The following is a 22,289-nucleotide window of genomic DNA, read 5'->3' as shown; positions in this document are numbered from 1 at the left end:
TCAGGTGGAGTAATGTCAGGTAGATCTGTTTTATTAGTCTGTGTTTACAGGTTGGACTGACGAAATGCTCAGCACTTTCATTATCATTTTTACTTCACATCAGTTTTAAAGATCCACACATTATCAGGAATGCCGCTTGGGAAAAAGTTTCGGTCTTCTTCAGCTTCTGGAAGATTAGAAACCAAACATGTGACCAGGTATTTTGTTGCTTTTTGTTAACCTTATACCGTGTCAAATGTAAATCAAGTCAGTAGGAAGCTTAAATTCAGATCATATTTTTAAGCAGTTAAATAAAAGTCAAAACTGAAGCCTTGCCTGCTTTTTTGGCTTTGCTCAGAAAATGTTTGCTGTTGTCATAGTGCTCCAGTGGTGAGTTACACATGGAGCCTGGTCACCTGGGAATCATAATCATGTTCCCAAGATTAAACATCATGATGATGTGAAGCTTACGCTGATAGCGTTTTTGACAAGGCTGACTATCTTAATTAGCACATTTAATCTGATTTGGATAGCAGTAATGTATCAAACATAAAACCACACACATTTAATCAAACTTTCAAATCCTTCAGCATCCTGTCTGAGCTGAGAGGTACAGGAGATAAGACAAGGAACACAACTGGGCCAGAAAAAGCAGATGACTCCTCAGCACCTTGGCGAGTGGGTGTTGGTGAGGACATAAAGGAGCAGCCTGAATGGCTGGTTCGAGAGCTACTGAAACAGAACCACAGAAGACACTCTGTCACACTTGGAGATAAAGCTCAAATAACAAGATCTCGGCACCACATTATTTATTCATCTCAGAGCTTGGAGGTACAGCTTTCAATAAAAAGAATGAATAAATGGTAGCTTCTTTCTCTCTACATGAAACAAAAAACTACATGATTTGGTGTCTTTAAAGGTTTTGCACTCCAGACATCAACCAATACTTTTCCAGAGTTGCTGCTCTTAGCCTGAAGATGTCACTAGAGTGCTATAGTGCTGGCTTAAACTCACCCAGGAGGAGCAAAATAAATATAATGCCAAAAAATGCCAATTTAAATTAAGCTGATGATCAATTTACTAGTAGTCTGACAGCACATCAGGCATGAAATTCTTTGCCAGAGCTGAGAGTGCTTCAGACCAAAGTAAAACAAACATGTTCTTGAGCCAACTACTTAAAAGGTCTCCAGCAGATCCAAATTCGAGCTTTCAAGCTGACAGGAATGATAGACTGGTGTAGGAGGATGTGTTGCAAATGCACTGGCTCAAATGTGTGGGTTTCCGTTTCAGATGTCCGTTACACTCTCTTCTTAATGTAAGGAGTAATGTGCCATAGCAGATTAGGAGGAGCAGGCTTGGGAGTTCAAAGTTGTGCGTCTCCTATAAAGGGATTTAGAAAGTAGTTGAGGTTATGTGAGCACTTTCAGTACTTCTATCACTCTGACTGATTAAACAGTTATCCGCCCAATTCAAGAAATTCTGTGGGGAAACCTCATCTCTACTCACATCCTTGAGGAATTAAGCTGTTTATCCTTCTTATTTATTAATGGTACATCAAAGAGCTTCAAGGATCAAGGATCAGTTGCTAGGAAACTAGTGAAAAAAACTTAGAGAGGCCTTTAAAGATGAGAGTGTGGCATGTTATCTGGCCAGTGGTTCTGATGCGCTCTCTGCAGAGATGGAGTCTTTATTATATCTTTAGGTAATGAGACAGCATTCCACCACAAAAATACACTGATATTATTTCTTCTCTAACCTCAATTTATGATTTTAGCTACCAGATTTTATGAACTGCCTGGTGAGTAGATTTGAGTGGTTGGGGAAAAAGTTAAAGGAATGTTAAAAAAAATATATTTTTGTGCATTGTACTGCTTTAATAACTATAATCACCATAAAATATAGTGATTATTAATATTTTCTCTCTACTTGTTAAGATTGATGAGAAGATGTCACTGACTAATCTCAAGAAACTGAAGTTAGCTTTTGAGGTAAAGTGAGAACTGCTCCTTTTCTTCTTATACTCTTTCAATCTGATTACTGATATCCAAGATATGATATGAATAAATTATTTTTCTCATAAAGGAATTTGAAATGCGTGGCTCAGGACTGATCGATGTGAGAAATTTTGGACATATATTGAGGAAGTGTTTGGGTTTGCCTAATACGGTGAGACAGCATGAAATTTCTCTCTTTATATTTCTCTCATATTCTCTTGAGTTCTCTTCATTTAGTTTATTTATATTATAATTAATAACAGTTTAAGGAATTAGCTGATTCATTTAGACAAATTTAATTGTTTTCACTTTAATTGTTCTTTGGATTTCACAGAGCAATGTGCAAATTCATGGGCTATTTAAGAAGATTGATTACTTAGGCCAAGGAAAGATTTCATGGGTGAGATGATATTCATCATGCATTGTTTGTAGTGATTCACACAGCTCTTTGTTCATTGTCACAATGCAGGCAGTAATGCTAAGTCACACACCCATCAAACACAATAGGATTATTTTGATTGAACTAAAATTCAGGCATGATTTGTTGGAGTAAAAACTGAACAAATTAGCTCGTACACACTTGTTGCTGGTATACTTTTGGCTCGTAACAACTTCCACTGGTGGACTAAATTTTTCATTTGCTGACAGAGTTCCTCTCCAGTCTCCACATTTTTCACAGGCTGTAAGATTTCTAAAGCAGAAAAATCTGTCCTTTTTATACACTTGCAGTTCATGACATTATTCGATATCTTATTTAGAATTAGAAAACTCCAAAAAAAACATTGGGATGTTGCGTTAAATATGTAAACCAAAACTGAATGCATTTATTTGCTAATCTCATATTCAATTTCCAACAAAACATAAAAGAACATATCAGATAATGAAAGTGAGACATTTTACCATTAGATAGAAAATATAGCTTTTTTTCAATTTGATGGCAGCAACACATCTCAAATAAGTTGGAACAGCAAGAAAAGGCTGAAAAAGTTCTTTATACAAAAATAGCTGAAAGAGTATCTGACAACTAATTAAGTTTATTAGTAAATAGTTTAGTTTATTAATAAAAGTAGTATATTAATAAAAGTCCTATATTCCTCCTATATCTGCATCTCTGTGCACACAGGACAAAGCCAAAGGTCAAAACAGAATGCTTGTGAGCAGGGAGCACTGTATTAAAAACAGACATGATTATCATAATCAGTGCATGGGCTTTGCTTGTGAACATAATTCATCATGCAATCCTCAAATGCAGAGTAAAGCTCTATCATTCAAAGAAAAGGTCGTTTGTGAACATGCTCCAGATGCTCTCTGGGCCAAAGCCCATTTAAAATGACCTGAGGCAACATGGAAAACTGTTCTGTGGTCACATGAATCAAAATTTGAAACTTCTTTTGAAAACCATGAGTGCCACTTGTCCTGTGGAATAAAGAAGAAATGGACTGTCCAGCTTATCAGCAGATAGCTTGAAGCCTGCTTCTCTGTTGATATGGGGTTGTATTAGTGCCTATGGCATGGGCAACTTTCCCATCTGTGAAGGCTCCAGTACAAAGAATGTTAGGGTTAGGGATTGAGGCCATATTTGTTTGGGAAGTCAAAGAATAGTTCTCCACATTTTTTTAATATAACTTAAATCAGGGGTGGCCAACGTCGGTCCTCAAGAGCGTTGGCCACCCCTGACCTAAATGATACTTCTATGGCTATAAAGAAGTACAGAAAACATTAACATAATCATTTCTAACACTTATGTGATACGACACAGGGGGAGTTCTGCACATACATGCTGCAGGAGTATAAAGGGAAGGAGGAAACTCTGAGACGCAGTGAGCAAGTGGCTTTCACTCTGCCAGCCATCTTGAATGATTATGGCCATGGCATTCCTAATGTCAGCATTCACTTCACTCATGATGGCACCATGGTTACAGTTCGAGAAGATGGATTTGTTTGTCACTGGAGTCCTGACCTTAAACCCCAGAAGACCAAACACGTGTTTGTATGTTCTAATATCTGTGAATGTTTCTGACCCTGTAATTGTTTTCAATATTTTAGTTACTGTGTATCAAATACAAAAAAACACCACAAAATGTCAGGAAACAAAATATTACTGCTTTTAGATTGGTTGTGTAAAAATACCTGACCGCTAGCTTTTGTCTATATTTCAATGAGAGATACCTTTGCTTTTTATTTTCTAAAAACTCACTTCATATTTGGTAAATTGAGGGTTATCAGCACGTGAAATTGTCTGGTTTTACAGAGTGAAGGACCTGGTAATAGAAAGTCAAAGTGGGCAAGTGATTTCACGTTGATGATGGAGTACAGCAAGCTGATGATTGGAACAGGGTATAGTGCTAAATAGTGAAAAATAAATACACATAATAATTTACAGAGAACACTGATTCCTCATGTTTAAAGTTTCCAGTCTGTTGTGTGTTTGTTAAATGCTCTTCTTTTCTTTATCTTTCAGTGACAGAGAGATCCAGATTTATGAACTTTTCTCTCTGGAGCCTTATTGTCAGATAAGTGCCTTGAACACCATCCCTTTAACTTTAGATTACAGGTGAGCAAAAAAGCTTAAAGAATTTAGAAAAGCTCCCACAAAATTGTTTACTCACTAATTAATATTTATTCCTCCTGTTTTATTGTAGCTACACTGGCCCTGATAAATGTTGTGTTGTGTATGGAGATGCTGAAGTAGGTTAATTGTTGAAACTGATTCAATTACCAAAAGAATTAAAAAAGGGAAGAAAGAAAGGGGGGGCATAGAGAATCCATTTTTCCACAAGAGAATAATTTTTGTGTTTGTGTTGCAGGGATGTGTTACTATAATTTTGATATCATCTGCTCAAGATACCCTCAGGTAATGTTGTTTACTACAAACCTACTACAGTCACTCTTATTTCAACAGTTCAGTTAGCCACCATACAAACTGGTATTCTATTAATTAAATAATGATTAGAGGATGTGATATCATGGATATATTATAAAGTTATTACTATTGTCATATAATAGGGATTTGGAGTACTGTTTTGTTCTCCTCTCAGATTATATAAACTTAACACAAAAAGTGAGGAAATTTATGTTTGGTCTATTTTTTTGTCTTTGATCATATCAGTTGGTGTTGTATTATACATCTTTGGAAAGTCTGTTTAGTCAGCTTAACAATGAGGTGTAACCTGTGAGAATGGTGCATTTTTTGGAATTAATCACACCTAAATGTGTGCCCCCCAACTCCCAAAATGTGGCCAAATCCCTTGCAATATTCCCCTGTTTGCATTCACTCTTGTTTTGAGATTCAAGTGCTGCCAAGTGTATGTCAGTCACAGATGTATGACTGGCCATCTAATCGATAGACAGACACATTGGAATGAGATGATGGACTCCAGAATCTGGGACCATCCTCAAGCCCAACAACAATCTCTCCTGCAGAGTTAGGATCATAACATAATATCTGCTTTACATGCTTTACATGCCCAACACTGGCCCAACCACACTGCCTGACCTCCAACAACTCCTGGTTGAGGAATGTGATGCCATCCCACAGCAAAATGTGGCCGGGCTGGTGACCAGTATGAGGAGGAGGTGCCAAGCTGTTGTGGTGTGGCTATGGATTTTATTAATTCTGCACAGACTAGTGAGATAACAGTGTAAAATGAATAGTGTAAAAATGACCAATAAATGTTATTGTTTCTTTATCACTGTGGGAGAGTGCTTTAACCCAAGCAACTCAGAAAAAGAGTGAATATCAAATGGAGAATATTGCAGGTGATTTTGTCACATTTTGGGGGCATAACCCACCTTTAGCTCTTTTACTTATTCCACAGAAGCATGATCCTCGTCTGTAAAGGTGATGTATAATACAACACCACTTGGTGTTATTAAATACACAAATTCCCTCACTTCTTGTGCTAAAGTGCGATTATATTTGTATAATTATCATCTTGCATAGTAATATATTTGAAATATTTAAGAAAATTTAATTAACTGAGTTTTTTTTTGTAGATATAGAGGGCTGCTAAAAAATGACTTTTTATCTATCACATTTAGGGCTTTAATATGTGCTATTCAATTCAGAAACTCTGAATCTTGTTTGTTATTAAGCAGGTTTTACTAAGAGAACATATTGGGATATCAGACTTTAAACAGCAGGCTAAATATTCATGAATGTATCTGATTTTTCAGCTTCCCCAAAAGCCATTGGGGTTCAGTTTATGCAATAAGTCTACATATCAACTGTGAAGATGCGTAATTAAAATTCAACTAATTTGACTCTTGACTAATTGTTTACAGAGGAGATCAGGTGTCTTTTATTATGTTATACAGCAATCAAATGCTAGATCCTGATAAAAAAAAAAGAGCTGAGCTAAGAGTTGGCATATCCACACACATATGTATTTGAAAATTACACCTTTGTTTCCCATCAGTTCCCAACAATCAAAGCTGCACCTCATAAAATTGGATCAGTTTCACAGCTGACTGCACACTTTCACCCCTCTTCATACAGATTATGGAATAAATTACCAAAGAATGAAAATATACCCAACATAGCAATTGACAATGCAGTGCTTTCTCCAAATGTGACATTTGTCAGATGGAAGGTTCATCATGACTGGGTGACACAGGTAACGCTTCATGTTTCCATGTTTAGGTTGACTTACCTTAAAAACAAATAGTGTTTAAACAAACAGAAAGTTAAAAAACCCAGATCTACTTGAACTCATTCTGTTTTATTTCAAACTCATCTTAAAATTAATTTCCTATTTTTTTCTTGTCTGCACATTATTCTCAGCATTAAAAAACAAACAAAACAGATCTTTGAATTCTTTTTTTTTTTTTTTTTTTAATCATGACTTGCAATGTCTATTCCTTATCTTTTCTTTGCTGCAAGCAATGCAGCAAGGAAGTATTGGTTTTATGCACTTTGGCATCAATGACTGCTTTAAGTCTTGGAAAATACAGTATTTCTCCATGCTTAATACCTTTCCTTTGTACACTTTTGTAATTCTTTTTCTTAGAAACTTTTCAGTTCAACCAGGCTGGATGAGTCAGTGTCAGCTATTTTTCAGAGATGATACAGAACCAGACTGGAATGCAACAAGTCATTGTGCTTCTTGTACTGGTCCCAAACCTGGATAAAAGGTTGTGTTAAGACGTGCATCTAATGTTAAACCTTTGCCAAATCAATAAGAATCAGTCCAGAGATGGAGGCAGATGATTCAATGTGGCGACCCAGAAGGGACAAGCTTTAAGGAATACAAAGAGGATGCTGGACCTGACTGAGTGACTCCAGGAATTTCACAGAATTTTCCAAAAGAAACTACTTTTCTTTGTGAAATTCTTCAGTTCAGTGTGCTGTTGAAATGTGAGATCCTGAACACTCTGAACAAGGTTGTCACTCAAGATTTTTTTGCATTTCCTGTCTTCTCATTCCAGTCAAAGTGAATCCTCCCCACACTGGGATTCTTCCATCATCATTATTGTAGTGGTGCTGTTAGTAAGAGAAAAGTGAGAAAATACATCAACAATTGTTTTGTCAGGTCCCTGGATTTTACTTGTCATGGTCTGGGGGTCATTCGGGTGCTTTGCCAAGCTCTTATGTTCTCTTTAGCTGGAAATAGCTTCTGTTTGTTTCCTCAGCCTCAAAGGCACTAACACATTCTGCTGTGTGTGCAGTCTTCTGTAACCCAGAAATACTCAAACTCTGCCCCTTGGGATAGGGTCTCCTAACCCAAAGAGATCAAATGACCTTTTTCCAGTTGAAGAGCATGGTCCCAGATTTGGAGGTGCTGATCCTCACCCCAGCCACTTCACACTCAGCTGTAACTCATTCCAGTGAGAGTGTCCTGGATGCACCTAGAAATTCTGTCTATAAGACAGAATCGATGACAAAGGACAGCCCTGATGGAGTCCACTCTTCACCAGAAATGGCTCTGACTTACTGCTAGCAATACAGACTTAGTTTTGACACCAGTCATACAGGGAATGAACAGTTTTTATCAGAGGGTCCAGTACCCCATACTCACAAAGCACTCCCCACAGGCAGGACACCCCAAGAAACATGGTTGAACGCCTTCTCCAAGTCCAGAAAGCACATGTAGACTGGTTGGGCGAACTCCGATTAGAATCAGAATCAGACCGTCATTGACAGAAAGTCGTCTTAGGTGTAACTCCCATGCTAGAGACAATAAAAGACAGCAATAATGGTACACAACACATCCACTTTAGACACACTAGTTAAAATTGGGTAAGAAGATGTACCCTCCAGAACCCCGCTGCGAGAATAGAGCTTTCCTACACAGTGCGTCTGGGCTCAGGGAGGGGCTCAGGTTAGACGAATCAGTGGAAGGGACTATTTTTCTTGGCTGGCCTGGGAACTCATCAGGATCCCCTCAAATGAGGTCAAACAAGTGCTATGGGAAAGGGAAGTTGGGCTTCCCTGTGTAAGCTGCCTCTCGCCTGATCCAACCTCAGATAAGTGGTAGAAAATAAATGGATGGATGGAGACTGCTGTGCTTCTGGGACATTCAAGCACTACTATTTGTTTTTTTTGCCGGTCTATCAATGATCCTTGACCACAAGACATGATTTCACAATGACATACAACAACAGCTGTGGTGTGTGCATTCTTAATTATGACCAATAAATTAAGATAGAAACAGATGGACTGCATGCAAGTCATAGATGGACTTTAAGGATGAGAACGATGTCGTCTACCCTGTAGATTGTAGAATATGATTGTATGTGTCATTTTCGATGTCAACATTTTTGTTCAAGATGAGTTTGAAATAAACAGGGAACCTAAAAGAGTGAATTATCTTTCATGCTAAAGGGCAGTTTATATCTGCAAACACAGGATTAATTAGTTTTGCTAACATTTTATTATTGCATAAAGTGATCATTCTGTATGATGATGTTCTTTAAATTTAGGCAAAGTATTTTCCGGCTTTTCAAGCTGTTGTCTCTTCATCAAGTGAAGACTCTTCCTCTCTCGTTATAGGTAATCTCTGTTCAGCTTTATCTTTGGATTCTTTTGGCATACATTATGTTCAGCACATTTTTTATTTTTTTTTGTTACCCTGGTTAAAAATAGATACTTAACAGTCTGTTCTAAACCTACACTGACTGTCTGCAATGAGAGGCAAACAAATAATGATATATCTTGAAAATGTTTGTACAAGAAAGTACTGAGTCCTGTCACGCTGTGCAGTAATTAAACTTAGTGTTAAACATCAAGCAGTCTGCTTGGAGAACTGTGAGAAATGATTCATGATGAGTCATCTATCACAAATGCGTGATAGCCCTATATAGGAGCATGTTCACTTTGAGCTAGGTCATTTATTCCTATAATGACTTACCCTCGCTCCAAAAGCTTGTTTTGATCGATGCCTGTAAACAAGGCCGTGTAATGTAATGCATTTTGTTGTGTTTTTTTCTTCTTCTTCTTCTTGAGGCTGTGTGTTGCCACTAACAGATTCTGCTCAGCAGTTAAATGAAATCAAAGAGGTTTGCTACGAGGGGAAAACCAAAAAGATCCAACTGAGCTGGACTCCACAAGTCCGGGCATTATGTGATCAGACGGTCTTCAAAATCCACAAAGGTGTGAAGACTTTTGACCTTTGTGAGAAACACAGTTTACTGGTAACCGGAGGCATGGACAGACTCATACGGCTGTGGAACCCACATTTTTCTGGGTGAGCAACCATCATTTAGTGGACTTACTTTAAATCATGTATAATTAAACTACTTTGTTATGTTTTCTCTTCCTAATTCAGTTTTTCCCTTTAGGAAGCCTACTGGTATTTTGAGAGGCCACTCTGCTCCCATCTTCTTCCTCTGTGTAGCCTCAGAGGACAGTCGGATATTTTCTGTCTCCACAGAGGCCACAGTTAAAGTGAATCATTCATTTTTGTAGATTAGAATACAGGCATTAACAATAATGATAATACAGGATTATATTACAACACAAACACCAGTCATTTTTCATTTTTATTATTACTCTGTATGAAATCATTCTGCACTCATGCTTACCTTTAAGTGGTAAGTGGCGAGTGTGGTATACACAGTGAAAATAACCTTCCCCTGCTCTTATTTCAGATTTGGCACATTCAGAATCAGTATTGTTTGTTCACAGCAGACCCCACAGCCAACAAGATACATGGGGATATATCTGCATGCTCATATTCTCCTACTTTGAAATCTCTGTACATTGCAGCAGACTGCATGGCTGTGCTCCCCCTGAAGTGGAGGTTGGTTGCCTCATCTCTGTGCTCTATTTTTATCTATTCATAGATTTCCCAATGTACTCTGAAGAAAATGTTCCTCAAGAGAACTATTTTAAGGATGATGGGTCTTGAAGTTGTCAAGAAAATAAATATAAACATGCAGCTGATCATTTTGAAGGATTTTACACCACACTTTCACTCTAAAAAAAATGAATCCTCAATATCAATCTCAGTACCATTCATTAAATCATGTTGTTTTTTTGTTTTTTTTCCTTGATCAGGCCAAGCCTTCACAGTCGCTTCACCATTTCACATAATGAGCCTGTGATGTGCTGCGGCTACAGCGAGGAGTTTCGGCAAGTCGTGAGCTGCAGTGAGGGAGCTGTGAGTAAATGAGTGCTTTGCATGCTGACTAACTAAGCACTTAAAAGCATACACAGTTTGTTTTAAAACAGGAGCATTAATGTCAGTTGTTATTGGTTTAAGGTAGTCAAAGTTTGGGACTTTGACACTGGCCGTCAGGTTTTAGAGTTTGATGGCAAGCAGGATCTGACCGCCATCACATGCATGACATTTGACTCTAAAGGGAGGAGGTATGATTAATGAAGTGGTTTCACTTCTTTTTTTAAAAACGATAAAATCAGCCAATACTCAATAGTACATTCTTATGTTTGTAGACTCATCACGGGTGGAAGAGACGGATGCTTGAAGATATGGAATTTCAATAATGGTCAATGTCTGAAGACTTTAAAGAAGGGTAGGTAATGTAAGTTTTCATTGCCCAAAAGAGGAAAAAGTCTCAAAATATTCCAACCAGTAAGAATAATCAATCTTTACAATTTTTCCTAAAGATGGTAAATGCCACGAAGTGTTCGACTGCATCTTTCTCAAAGTTCACAGGAATTTGTGAGTAATGATGAGATATTTGGAAAGTGCTCAATATATATTTGAATCCATGCTGAGCTTCTGTAATTTATGTCTGAAGCTATGTGATGTCTGTTGGAAGAGACCGGAGGATTGACATTTACGCTGTGAGTACAAAAGAAACCACAGAATTCAAGACATTTTGGCCATAATCTGTTTTCTGACTGAATATTTGTGTTTTGCCAGGACAATGTTTGGGACCTGCATCATGTCCAGAGACCACAGCCTTCATGGCACGATGATCTGGTGATTATAAGCAGAAAACTCTTTTAACAATAATTTTGATATCAATGTTCAGCTAGGTCAAAGCAACAACTTCTCTAATAAGCCTTGACTTAATTTGTATTTCATCTGCAATATATATAAACAGTATAGAATTACCCCCCATCTATAAAAGTACAGCTTTCTGTTGATGGTAGGCTTATTTATCTTACAACAATCTCAGGAAAGGCATCTGTTTTTGCACCACCACCATTCACAATGCATCAACTATTACAGCACCTCCTGCAGGAGGTGGGTCCACAGGAGTAGAATCCTGCTTTCCTGTTAAAGCCACTGATATCCTTTCCCCACACAAAAAACTTTAGTTCATAGTTATTTATCTCACGTATTTAGAATTAACTATTTAATTTGGTTCAGGCACATATTACATACAGTCGCTATCTATAAATAAGATGGATGTAGACATAAATCTGAACAAAAGCTACACATATATTTTGGGGCCGGTTTTACTAAAGCAGCATTACATAAGTTACCATGTAGATTTAGTCTGTGCAGCCTGCTCCAGACCAGGCTACCAACCAGGTTAATCCTGAGTCTTTTATTCATTCCTCAGTTAGTCCTATCAAAAATGTTTTTTGTACAATTATCTAAACATTTACTCTATATTTTTATCCTGTCCTTTTGTGCTTTAGTTTTTATTCATGATCTAGCATTAGAACTAGCATAATTAGGCCCTTGAATTGCAATTTTTAGAATAAACTGCAATCATCATCATTAAATGGATGATTACAGAGCCAGTAGTGACAGCAAATATAAAGGTTGCAGCTCACACTTAAGTTAAAAACATGCAACAGGCTTGACATTTTTTGCTGTGGCTGTTGAGATGAATAATATTAACTAATCAACATGCAAAGCTGCTTTCAGAGAGATAAGCGATTATCATCTCTGCCTTCACAATGGTGAGTCCATTATTAGTTGACATGATCGATGAAAAAGCAATAACACTGAGAAAGACTTTCCAACATAAAAGCGGCTTTCAGGACAAATAAGACCAGCTGGATTTTTCACACAGCCAGCCAGTTGCATGAGCAGTATGATGATGATTTTCAGGATGTGGGTTGTATTACCTCTGCAGACTGGAATCCAGGAGCATCAAACCGAGCATATCTTGACTATCTCTGAGAAGTTCTGTATTGAGTTAAGTTTAATTTTTTTAATGAGATAAAACTTATGAGTAAAGACACCATTGATCTATTATTAATCATTAATCATTAATGTCATATTTGCTCAGTGTGAATATTAATTTATGATAGAAGTAACAACGTGTGCTGTGGTCTGCAAAGCCTCTTCTCATTCTTTTATTTCACATAAAATGAACTTTTGATTAATCATAAGCCTCCATTATAATCTGGTCAAATAAAATGATGCATGCAACTTTTCCACATGAATGTGATTATAACAAACGTCATGATTTATTTTACTCAACTCTGAGCATGTACTTAGCAGGATTACTCAAAGCTGGCTTGACCTAATCATTCCTTTTAAGCCTGTTTTGCTGTATTTAAAACTGATTAAGCCAGAAATCTCTGTCAAGACTTGGTCAAGCCCAACTTCTTCTCTTATCTTGGATTACTCAATTTTACATCTGTGAAACAGCCCTCAGGTGTGAATCAAGAACAGGAAGGAAATCAATACATTTAGGGATAAGTTCTACTAAATAAATCAGCATTTCTCTTTGTTAAGATGTTTCTCAGAGAAGCTTTTCAGTGAAAACAGTTTAAGGCTCTGATTTTGAGAGAGTCAACAAACCATTGTGGGTTTTTTTTCCCCTGGGGAATAGGTTGGTAAGGAGGTGGTGCTTACATGTTTTGATCTTTTATTTCAAGCATAACCAGCCGAGAAGCAAGTTCTGTTTCCACCACAGGTTGCCATGGTGACACCCTCCAGTAAGAAGTAAACCAGTTCTGTGACACAGCCACAGAGACCTGGAGATGAACCTGAAGTTACCTCCACAAGACATTAATCCTGCTTCGTTGGACAAGCCCTAGGGGCAGATCTGGGACATGCTGGAGAGATTATTTCTCAGCCTTGGGCAGCTCTGCTTCACCCTTTGCAAATCAGACCCAGATAAACAATGATAAAAGTTGAGGGATGGATATATAGATAAAATCTTGTGTTTTTATGTTGCAGATGAATGAACATAAACAGTCTCTAGTTGTTTCTGAAGACATGTTTAAGTCAAGTTTTAGTAGTTTTTCAGATAGTGTCTACATGTCCCTTTATCTGACCAAAATATCTACTACATTTTCTACTTTTTATTGTGATACTAAGCAAAAACAGTGCAGGGAGATGTTCTTTGTCCTCGTGCTCCAGCCACTGTTGCACTTAAAGGGCTGTGACTATAAAGCTCCCCTGTTCATTCTGTGTTCATTTAATAGATGCACAGATAATGCTGTATCTTTAGAATATCCAGAGAACTGGTTTTGCTGACTGGCTGGAAAGTTCAGATAGAAATGGTCTACAAAGCCTCCCTGATCTCTGCCCTGCTGTGCAGCAAAACCCGGAGAAGAAAAATTTACCTTAAGCAGCAAGGAATCAGTTTCCTTCCACAAATTTCCTTCTATACTCCCACAAAGTCATTATTATCTTGAAAATAAACATAATTACTAACGATATTTACATTTTCCCCTTGGAAATCTATCAATTTCTTCACAACATACAACATGTGTCAAAGCTTAAGTGCAGTCAGTTTTACCCAGTTTAAGAGCTTAGACTGGTATATATAAATGTTTTATTGTCAAGTTAATCAGGAATATAAGGTATGTGGACTGTCACAGTGTCTTAAGTTTTCTGGAATACTTTTTATTATGTATTTATTATATCAGTACTAAAGCAACACACTATTTTCTGTATTCAGGAAGAAGCACATTGATATTAAGAAGATTTGTAGCATCAATGAGCAGCCAACTCCACTAATATTCCTTGGAGACTTTCATAGAGTGTGTTTGTCCGACCTCTAATAGTGAAATTAAATGCTCATTTCATCTGATTACCAAATATTTGGATGACAGTATTTTATGCAGACTTAGTCAAGCAAAATGTACAATGAACCTCTGATATAAACTAGACAGCAAAACAACAGTTTAGAACAAACAACAGGCAAGGTATATTGTTAATTAATTTCTTTATTTACTGTTTTTCTGTATTTTGTTTCACCTTTTGTTTTTTCTTCTGTTTTAGTTGTTAGATTTAAACCATTTGTTTTTGTGTTCTGCACACATTATAACACCACGGTTCTGCTGTATGTTTTCGTAGATGAGGGCCAATGGCAGCATACATGCCACGACAAGTGTTCAGCATTTTAATTTATTCTGTTAAGATTTATCTCACTGAAAACCTAGCTGATATAAAAGTATTGTATAATCTAACATTTGGATCTGATTGTAGCACAAGAGAAAACTTAATAGCTTCACCCCTGACAACTACTACCTGAGCAGCAAGGTTCTGTTAAATTTAATGTAAATCCATTATGTAGTTGTTTAAAAATATTTTTGAGGCAGCGCATCCAACAGCACAAAGACACAAAATAACACAAATGTTACTGCTTTGAAAGATTTAATTACTGTTACTGATACAGCAAAACCTCACATTCAGGTTTTATTGCTTCATACAACAATTTCTTTTGTTCTTTGAAGGTGAATTATACCATCAAAGCTCTATAAACAGTCCACAAAAATGATAGCAGGTGGTGACAGTAGCTTTATCTGGTTTTGGCTGTTTAATGCGATCCAGTTATCTCTAACTGCAGGGCACAATGCTCTATGTGAGCCACAGGAGGGAAAAATGATTCTCACTAATGCTGTATGATCCACTGGATGAGGTGACTTTCAGAGCGTTTAAATCTCTTTCATTACAGCTGGTGGTTTCCGTCACCCCCAAAGACACCAATTATCAGCACAGAAAGATTGCCTTACAGTGGCCAAGAAGAAAAGTGACCCCTTTGATTATCTGCAGAGGGTTGTATTGAAATTGTTTTTCATTAATGGCCTGAAGGAGGAAGATCAATGGTTGGTTTTATACATAGTGCTCCCCTTCCCCATAGCCAGTGAGCATCCACTTTACTGTGGGTTTTTCTGTTCCTCCAGATGGTCAGTGTTGTGTTGCATCTCATAAAATTTTTAAAACTTGACCCAGTCGAGATAAATATTTCACTTTGGCATGCAATATAATGTAACAGTTCCAACTGCCATCTGCCTTTCTTAATTTGGCACATGTATACAGTTTCATGTTAGCTGCATCACTCCAAGCAAATCTTCTTGTTGAGTTCAGTGATAAATGAGCTCATAAAGAAGAAGATGAATATTTTTTATCAGTGTGAAGTGCAGCAGCAGCAGGAGTAATGTTTGGCTTGTCTGCTTGCTCAGGGGTTTGACAACGAATGAGCTGTTAATCCATGTGTGACACATTTGGACAGGCTCATTTAAAAAAGAGAAAAACTCTGACATCCAAATGAGGCTTTATTAATATTCTTCATTCAGGATTCCTCACAGCAGTACAACCACACAGCTTCAGATTTTTCATTTTCATTATGCTTTAGAGTGCCAGACAATGACCTTTCAGATATTATGTAGTTCTGTGAGCTGGCACACTCTGATCATTTCTAAATGATATGGTTGAATAACGAGTTTGTCTATGTGCTTATGTGGTGAGCTCACAAGTGTGGAAAGGAGAAATAGCATGGATCAGTGGGGTTTTTCTCATGCCATTCATTTTGTTTTTGGCTAAGCTAAACTCAGTAGCTACTATAACTTATTTATTACACAAACATAAAAACACAAACAACTTTTGATTCTGTTATCTCACTCCCTGTTTCACTCTCTTCTCTGCAGTGAGATCAATTACTGTTATGTAGTTTTTAACACGTACCCACGGTTAAAGTCCTGCTCAAAGACAGAAAGACTCATTCACATTAAGGAGAAACTGAGTCTAAGCTTTTCTATCACCAGATAAATGGCCATAAGGGGGACATCCTTTGTGTGGCACACTGTCCTCCATCTCTCGTTGCCACCAGCAGCTATGATGGAGAGATTATAGTATGGAATGTCAGTTCTGGATCTATACATTGTCGGCTTGTCAACTCTCTTGACGCTGAGCACCAAAATGCTGAAGGTGCTTTAGGAGTCTCATGATAAATTAATAATATATTTAATTAACCATCAAAGCATTGCATTTATCCTGCTTTATTTTTTCCTTTTTCTAATGCAGATCTGGATACAAGTGTTCCAAGCATAATTTTCCTGAACAATCCCAAACTGCAGCAGTTTTCCTCAACTACAGCTCTCCTGTCATCTGGTATTAGAGGTTAGTGTAAGGAACATTGGTAATTTCAGCACACAACTACACTTTACAACCTTCCAGAGTATCTTTTATCACTTTGTTATTTATTTATTCCCTATTTTATAGGTTGTGTGAATCTCTGGAACGTGCTCAACAGAGGAAAACTTGTGAGCCACTTCAAAGCAGTGAGATTTTATTTTTTTATTTTTTTTTATTTTTTTTTTTTTTTTTTGTATTTTAGATTTCTTGCTTTCCCTCTTGGCTATGCAGGAATAGTGCTTTTCGCTCTGTTGTCTCCAAATTTGCTGAATAAAGAATAAGATAATTCATAATATATTCCTTCTTTGCTAAGCTGAAGTTCTTTTTAAGAACAAGTAGACCCCTTCCTTGCAGGTAGGCAATGCAAATTATAAACTTTTGGTTATGAGAGATGGGTGAACATGGAAGCATCCAGGCAACTCTCCTCAAGGCTGAAACTGTTATTTTCCATACAGTAGAAATAGTATTTTTAGAGCATATAAACAGTAGAAACTCTGTAAAATTAAACTAATTACAGCTTGCCCCCTGTGCATTTAGTTACCTACCAGCAGGGTTCCATGTTATAATTTATTTTGTTTTTTCTATGGTTTGCTCGTTTTTTGTAATTATATTGTATGTGTCAAAACAATGTTGTCTCTCTGCAGGGAAGTTAACATTTTATCACCACAGGGGAGATAATAGTTTCATATTTCTGTTTGATTTTTCTCCCTTTTATTCTGTTCATTTGAGCTGAAAGAGTCAGTATCAAACAATGAATATCATGGATTGTTTTTGTTGTCATTTCTTTTACTTAGTCTAAATTCCAACAAAAGGTAACAAAACTGGCCAAAGCAGATAAGGACACAATGCTGTACACGGCTGATAGAATTGGTTACATCTATGTTTACAACATTGGGAAGTTTGACCCTGAGAAAAAATCACCCAGAGGTGAGCTTACATTTTTTCATACTTTACCCATTACTTTCATTGGACCAGCAGTGAAGACATAAAGACTCTGATATTGACTCTGATAATGTTTTTCATTCATTCAGCTGAGACCTTCTGGCGTGCTCACACCAGCACAATAACCGGGTGAGTAAAATACGCTTGTACCTTTTTTATCAACCTCAAATCACTCTTGTGAAGCTGGCAACTATCAGATGAATGTGGTCGAAAAGCAAGCAGGCCTCTTTTGTCCTTAACTTCAAGTTAATTGCATTCCTAAGATTCCACGTCCCTGAGGTGTCAGCAGCAGTAGAATAACTTCAGTCTGCTGCTGTAGACAGAGTGTAGTGTGACTGTGTGTGGTAAGGTCTTACACAGACAAGGTGAGCTACTGCCTGAGGTGCATCTGGCATCAGACGAACAGACAGAGTGGATGATTTAGAGTGTTCTGCCAGAAAATCTCTTCTCTTTCACTGCATGTCTCTTTATTCTGCTCCAGCCTGCAGATCGTTGACAGTGATCAAGTGGTGCTTACCTCATCCACCGACTACACTGTGCGCCTTTGGAGTGCTCAGGGAGAATTCATTGGTAGGTGTCACTTTGTGTGCCTTAATTAGCCAAAGGGGTGACTCAAGAGATGTATGATTTAGGTTTACGTCAGCTGGATGCTCCTTTTAGTCCAATTTGATCTAATGGCAAAATGTATAAATAGTACACCCAATAGTGTATAATTTTGCATGTCACTGACACGCATCTTTAACAGTTCACGTCACTTTTTTGCAATCTGATCTTGACATCTTGGAGTGGCAGTGGCTCAGTTGGTAGAGTAGGCTGTTCAATAACTAGAAGGCTGATGGTTCAAATCTAATAATGATCCTAATGCTGCCGTCGTATCCTTGGCATCACGATTGGTGTGGACTGGCTACCGTGGTTCTTTCTGTCTGTCCCAGGGTATCTGTGGCTACACATGTAGTTTACCATGCATGATGGATTTTCTTTAACATGCTTTGGATGCCCTGAAAAGCACTATCTAAGCCACAATTTAAACAGGAGATTGCCAGTTCAGATTCTGTCCTTTTCATCAGTCCATTCCCTTTTCTAGATTTGCAATGGATTATTTTTTACTTCTTCACAATTAAGAGGTAAAAGTACATAAAAGGGTTGGAATAAATATTGTTTGGTTCATATGTTCAAAAACAGTTAGAAAAGTCAGTAAAAATGGGGCCAAATGTAATATAACAACATGAAGGAATATCCTCCTGTAACTTTTTACAGTAGTTTTACCCGTATGTTTAAATTCACACATTGGATTTTAGGATCAATAACCTCTGTCAAGCACAAAATCTGCAGAAGAGTGATGTCATCACAGGGGTTGCTGGACACCAGACTCCATTTCATTAGTATTTTGGGATGTTGGAGTAGTCTTCCTCAAAATAAATCCAGATTTAGCTTCAGTATAAACTCTTTAATGGTGATTAATTATTATTTAATGCTTTGTATAAACAGTGTCTCATTACTGAACCAAACATTGTGCAGTGTGATGATATTGATTAGCAAAGATAATTAAACATGTTACATTCAGTAAGAGGAGATGGGGCTCTTCTAAAAACTGAACACATCTGGAGTCCTGAGAACTAGAGTTATCAGAGATTAGTTTTCTACTCTCAAAGTTCAATATTTCAGTTTGACATTTCTTTAGTATTCTAATGATGCATTTTTCTTGAGAATTACAGAGCCACAGTATCAGTTCTGCAAAGACTGCAAAGGCTCATGGGACATTCATATTTAGCAGGAATTTAAACTTTTGTAAATGTTACGCTATTAATTTGAGTTATATGCTTTACTTCCTTTTTTATGGTTACATTTAGACAGTGTTGTTGGAAAATTTTGTTCTAACTGAAGGTCAAAGTTGGCACTATGTGTGTGAAAGATGTTACAAGGAGAGAAAACCACATGTACCACTCCATGTATTGCACTGGAGCAGACATGATGCTGGGTACGAGTTCAGTAACTTATCTTGGGTAAACCTCATTCAATCACATATTTCCAGTTGGAGCAAATCCTTTAATTTGGTTTAACAATTAATTCTGTGTGGTATCATTCTTTACCATATTCCAGATGTGGACGTATGTTCTTCAGAGTGAGACTGTTTTAAGCCTTGTCTTAATATAATGGTGGATTTTTATCCGAAGTCTAAAAATGGTTAGGTTTAGGGTAAAAGTACAGAGGCAGGTGTCATCATATGAGTCTCAAACACCTATTAAGTAGAACAGACTGTAGAAACAACACATCACATTAACTGGATTTTTTCCACTACAGCAAACAACCTCCTCCTATGTGACCTGGCAACTAGCTATGTACTGGCAAGTCAATGAGTTAGTTGGAAAAATTACTAAAATTTTAAGAGAAAACAACATTTTTATTCAGGGGGTAAAACCAAGGTCTACTTAACACTTTAAGTTGTGATATTTTCCATGCATATTTACCTTATGTATGTTTGAGAAAACCTGCTAACAAATATTAGTGGGATTTTAGATGCTGAAGGCACTGAGGCGACTTTTTTCTTTTTCTTTTCTTGTGGATGAATGACAAATGTGGATGAATTTATCCACCTATTCATCTACAGAGCTTACCTTGCATGGTGTTGTTCTGCTTTAATCCATGGCCGACTGAAAACTACTAAAAGGCTTCTGCAAGAGAAGCGAATAGAAATTGTATGCTCTGTATTTTGATTTCTGTACATCATCTTCATGTGGCCCTGTGATGGTCAGACGACCTGTCCAAGGTGTGCCCTGCATCTCGTCCATCTGGATGGATGGATGGATTTGGTTTATGAGTTTTCAGAATATATAAGTTAACCAAAATCCAAAGCATTTATAAAACTATGTAAATTAATGTTTTTTCCAGGCCTGTATGAGTTGTGCTGCTCAGAAATTATTTCAGCTGCATTCAGAAATCTGACATACGGTTTTATTGTATCTCATCCATTCATCACTTTAAAAACAGTCTTTAAAACTATATTAAAAAGCAGGCGTGTATGCACAGGGACCTTTGGGCAGCCCGACATCTGGAACGTCCACAACCCCTCATCCTGGATGCATCCTGATGTCCCCTATGAGGTTCTGGTTGATCCTCTCAGTATGCCATATGATGACACTCTGAATGAAAATTCATGTCTTTCTGAAGCCATCAATCCTGACAAGACTGAGGCCGATAGAGGGGAACTAAAGGTGAGCTGCATTATTTCAAAAATAATTATCTGAGCTGCTTCACTTTCTGTCTCATCTTCCTGCCAGTGTTAAGCTGAACTGAACTTCTTCCGACATCCATCTGTGACACTGACAATGAGAAAGATAAGGAAATGCATTTCACCCAAAGAATATAAGACTGGGTTTGACTGGGCGACAACCATTTAAACAGCAGACTGCTGCATACACGCACTGCCAGTCTTACACCAGTCTGAGTTTAAAAAGTGACAGGTTTATATTTAGAGTGAATATCTCTTCTTCTGCATTTCAGACCCTGTGATGAAACTGTCAGGAAAACTAACGTGATGGAACCACTGGGCTCTGAAAGGCTTTGATTCAGTAGAGCCACTGAACACCAGCGAAACACCTGAACTCTCTCGCTGGTATTGATCCTTTCATAAGCCACGCAGAAGAACTAGAGTCAACTGAATAAGATTAGACTGTATTGATCAAAATTGAGAAACTGGGTCATTGCAACATCCATTGCTATAAAGTCAGATCAAAGTAGAAGAAAACCGAATAAAATAATAGCAAGAATTAAGTCTGTTTGCAGTAATACACAGCATGAGGTAGAATGATCAGAGAATTGGGCCTATAATAAAACTTATGCATCACAAATAGAAGTCCTACCAGCTTTCTGAAGGTCTTACGGGACACAAGACTTATATACCTTCATGTGTTTATTATCCATGTATGTCACACACTAATTCTGGGGTGTCTACAGGCTATATTTCAGATTAGCTCACTGGGATGAGGTAACCCTATTAACCTAAACATGCCGTCTCCACATGTATCACTCATCCAGTTACAGGTTCCTGCTTTTTCTGACAGTATGTAAAAAAACAAACCATTCCTGGTATATTTTTAATGTTTAAGATGTGCATTTATATCTTTTTCTATGTGTCAGACATGCTAAATGGTCAAAAGTAAAGAACAGACTTTCTTGGTGCATGCGATGCAATACATGGCAAGAATGGAAACACAAAACATGACTTGACATGTTTTTAACGTTCTATAAGGTAAGGCTTACTGTGGGAAATGTTTTATTATGAACTAACGATTAAACAAACAACCAACTTTGGTTCCTTTTTTCCCAGTCCCATGAAAAAACCAACTTAAAGTCTAAAGAAACATTTAGAAATTGCTCAAAATTGTCTGTACTTGAACCTGGAAAAATCATAAAGTGGATGTAATTGTTCTTATAGATGCAATACTTACCTTATTTATCTTTAACGTGGATCACATGACTGCTTGTATTTAAAAGGGGGCCCTCATAAAAACAGCAAATTTCTGCTTAACTCTGCTATTCATCTATGCTGTAAAACAACATTTAGCTTATTGTTTAGGTTTTGTTATTTGTACATCTTATTGCATCTACTTTCAGACCCCAGAAATAAAATTACTGA

General features: G+C 37.3%; 1 protein-coding gene across 1 annotated transcript; it reads left to right on the top strand.

The window, feature by feature from the left end:
• Positions 1-129: 129 nt before the first annotated feature.
• Positions 130-21,467, top strand: wdr95 (WD40 repeat domain 95). Its single transcript, XM_041994999.1, has 27 exons — positions 130-197; positions 570-810; positions 2,308-2,373; positions 3,733-3,963; positions 4,225-4,310; positions 4,435-4,527; positions 4,616-4,661; positions 4,781-4,827; positions 6,472-6,589; positions 8,895-8,964; positions 9,439-9,658; positions 9,753-9,858; positions 10,062-10,213; positions 10,471-10,577; positions 10,680-10,782; positions 10,867-10,946; positions 11,041-11,095; positions 11,196-11,220; positions 11,300-11,359; positions 16,342-16,504; positions 16,601-16,696; positions 16,799-16,857; positions 17,506-17,638; positions 17,743-17,782; positions 18,135-18,223; positions 20,681-20,865; positions 21,155-21,467. Exons 1-27 carry the CDS (start codon positions 130-132, stop codon positions 21,161-21,163), a joined length of 2,748 nt encoding a protein of 915 aa, XP_041850933.1. The 3' UTR covers positions 21,164-21,467.
• Positions 21,468-22,289: the final 822 nt, after the last annotated feature.

This window comes from Melanotaenia boesemani, chromosome 9, assembly GCF_017639745.1.
Source record: "Melanotaenia boesemani isolate fMelBoe1 chromosome 9, fMelBoe1.pri, whole genome shotgun sequence".
Lineage (NCBI taxonomy): Eukaryota > Metazoa > Chordata > Actinopteri > Atheriniformes > Melanotaeniidae > Melanotaenia > Melanotaenia boesemani.
The sequence above is the reverse complement of the archived record's forward strand: the minus strand, read 5'-3'. Positions and strand labels throughout refer to the sequence as shown.

Excerpts from the sequence above, each read along its gene's own strand:
- wdr95 (XM_041994999.1), top strand. The coding sequence starts at position 130 with ATGCCGCTTGGGAAAAAGTTTCGGTCTTCTTCAGCTTCTGGAAGATTA. Across the intron at positions 8,965-9,438 it reads CTCTTCCTCTCTCGTTATAG|ATTCTGCTCAGCAGTTAAAT; the intron begins GTAATCTCTGTT and ends TGCCACTAACAG. Across the intron at positions 10,947-11,040 it reads TCTGAAGACTTTAAAGAAGG|ATGGTAAATGCCACGAAGTG; the intron begins GTAGGTAATGTA and ends TTTTTCCTAAAG.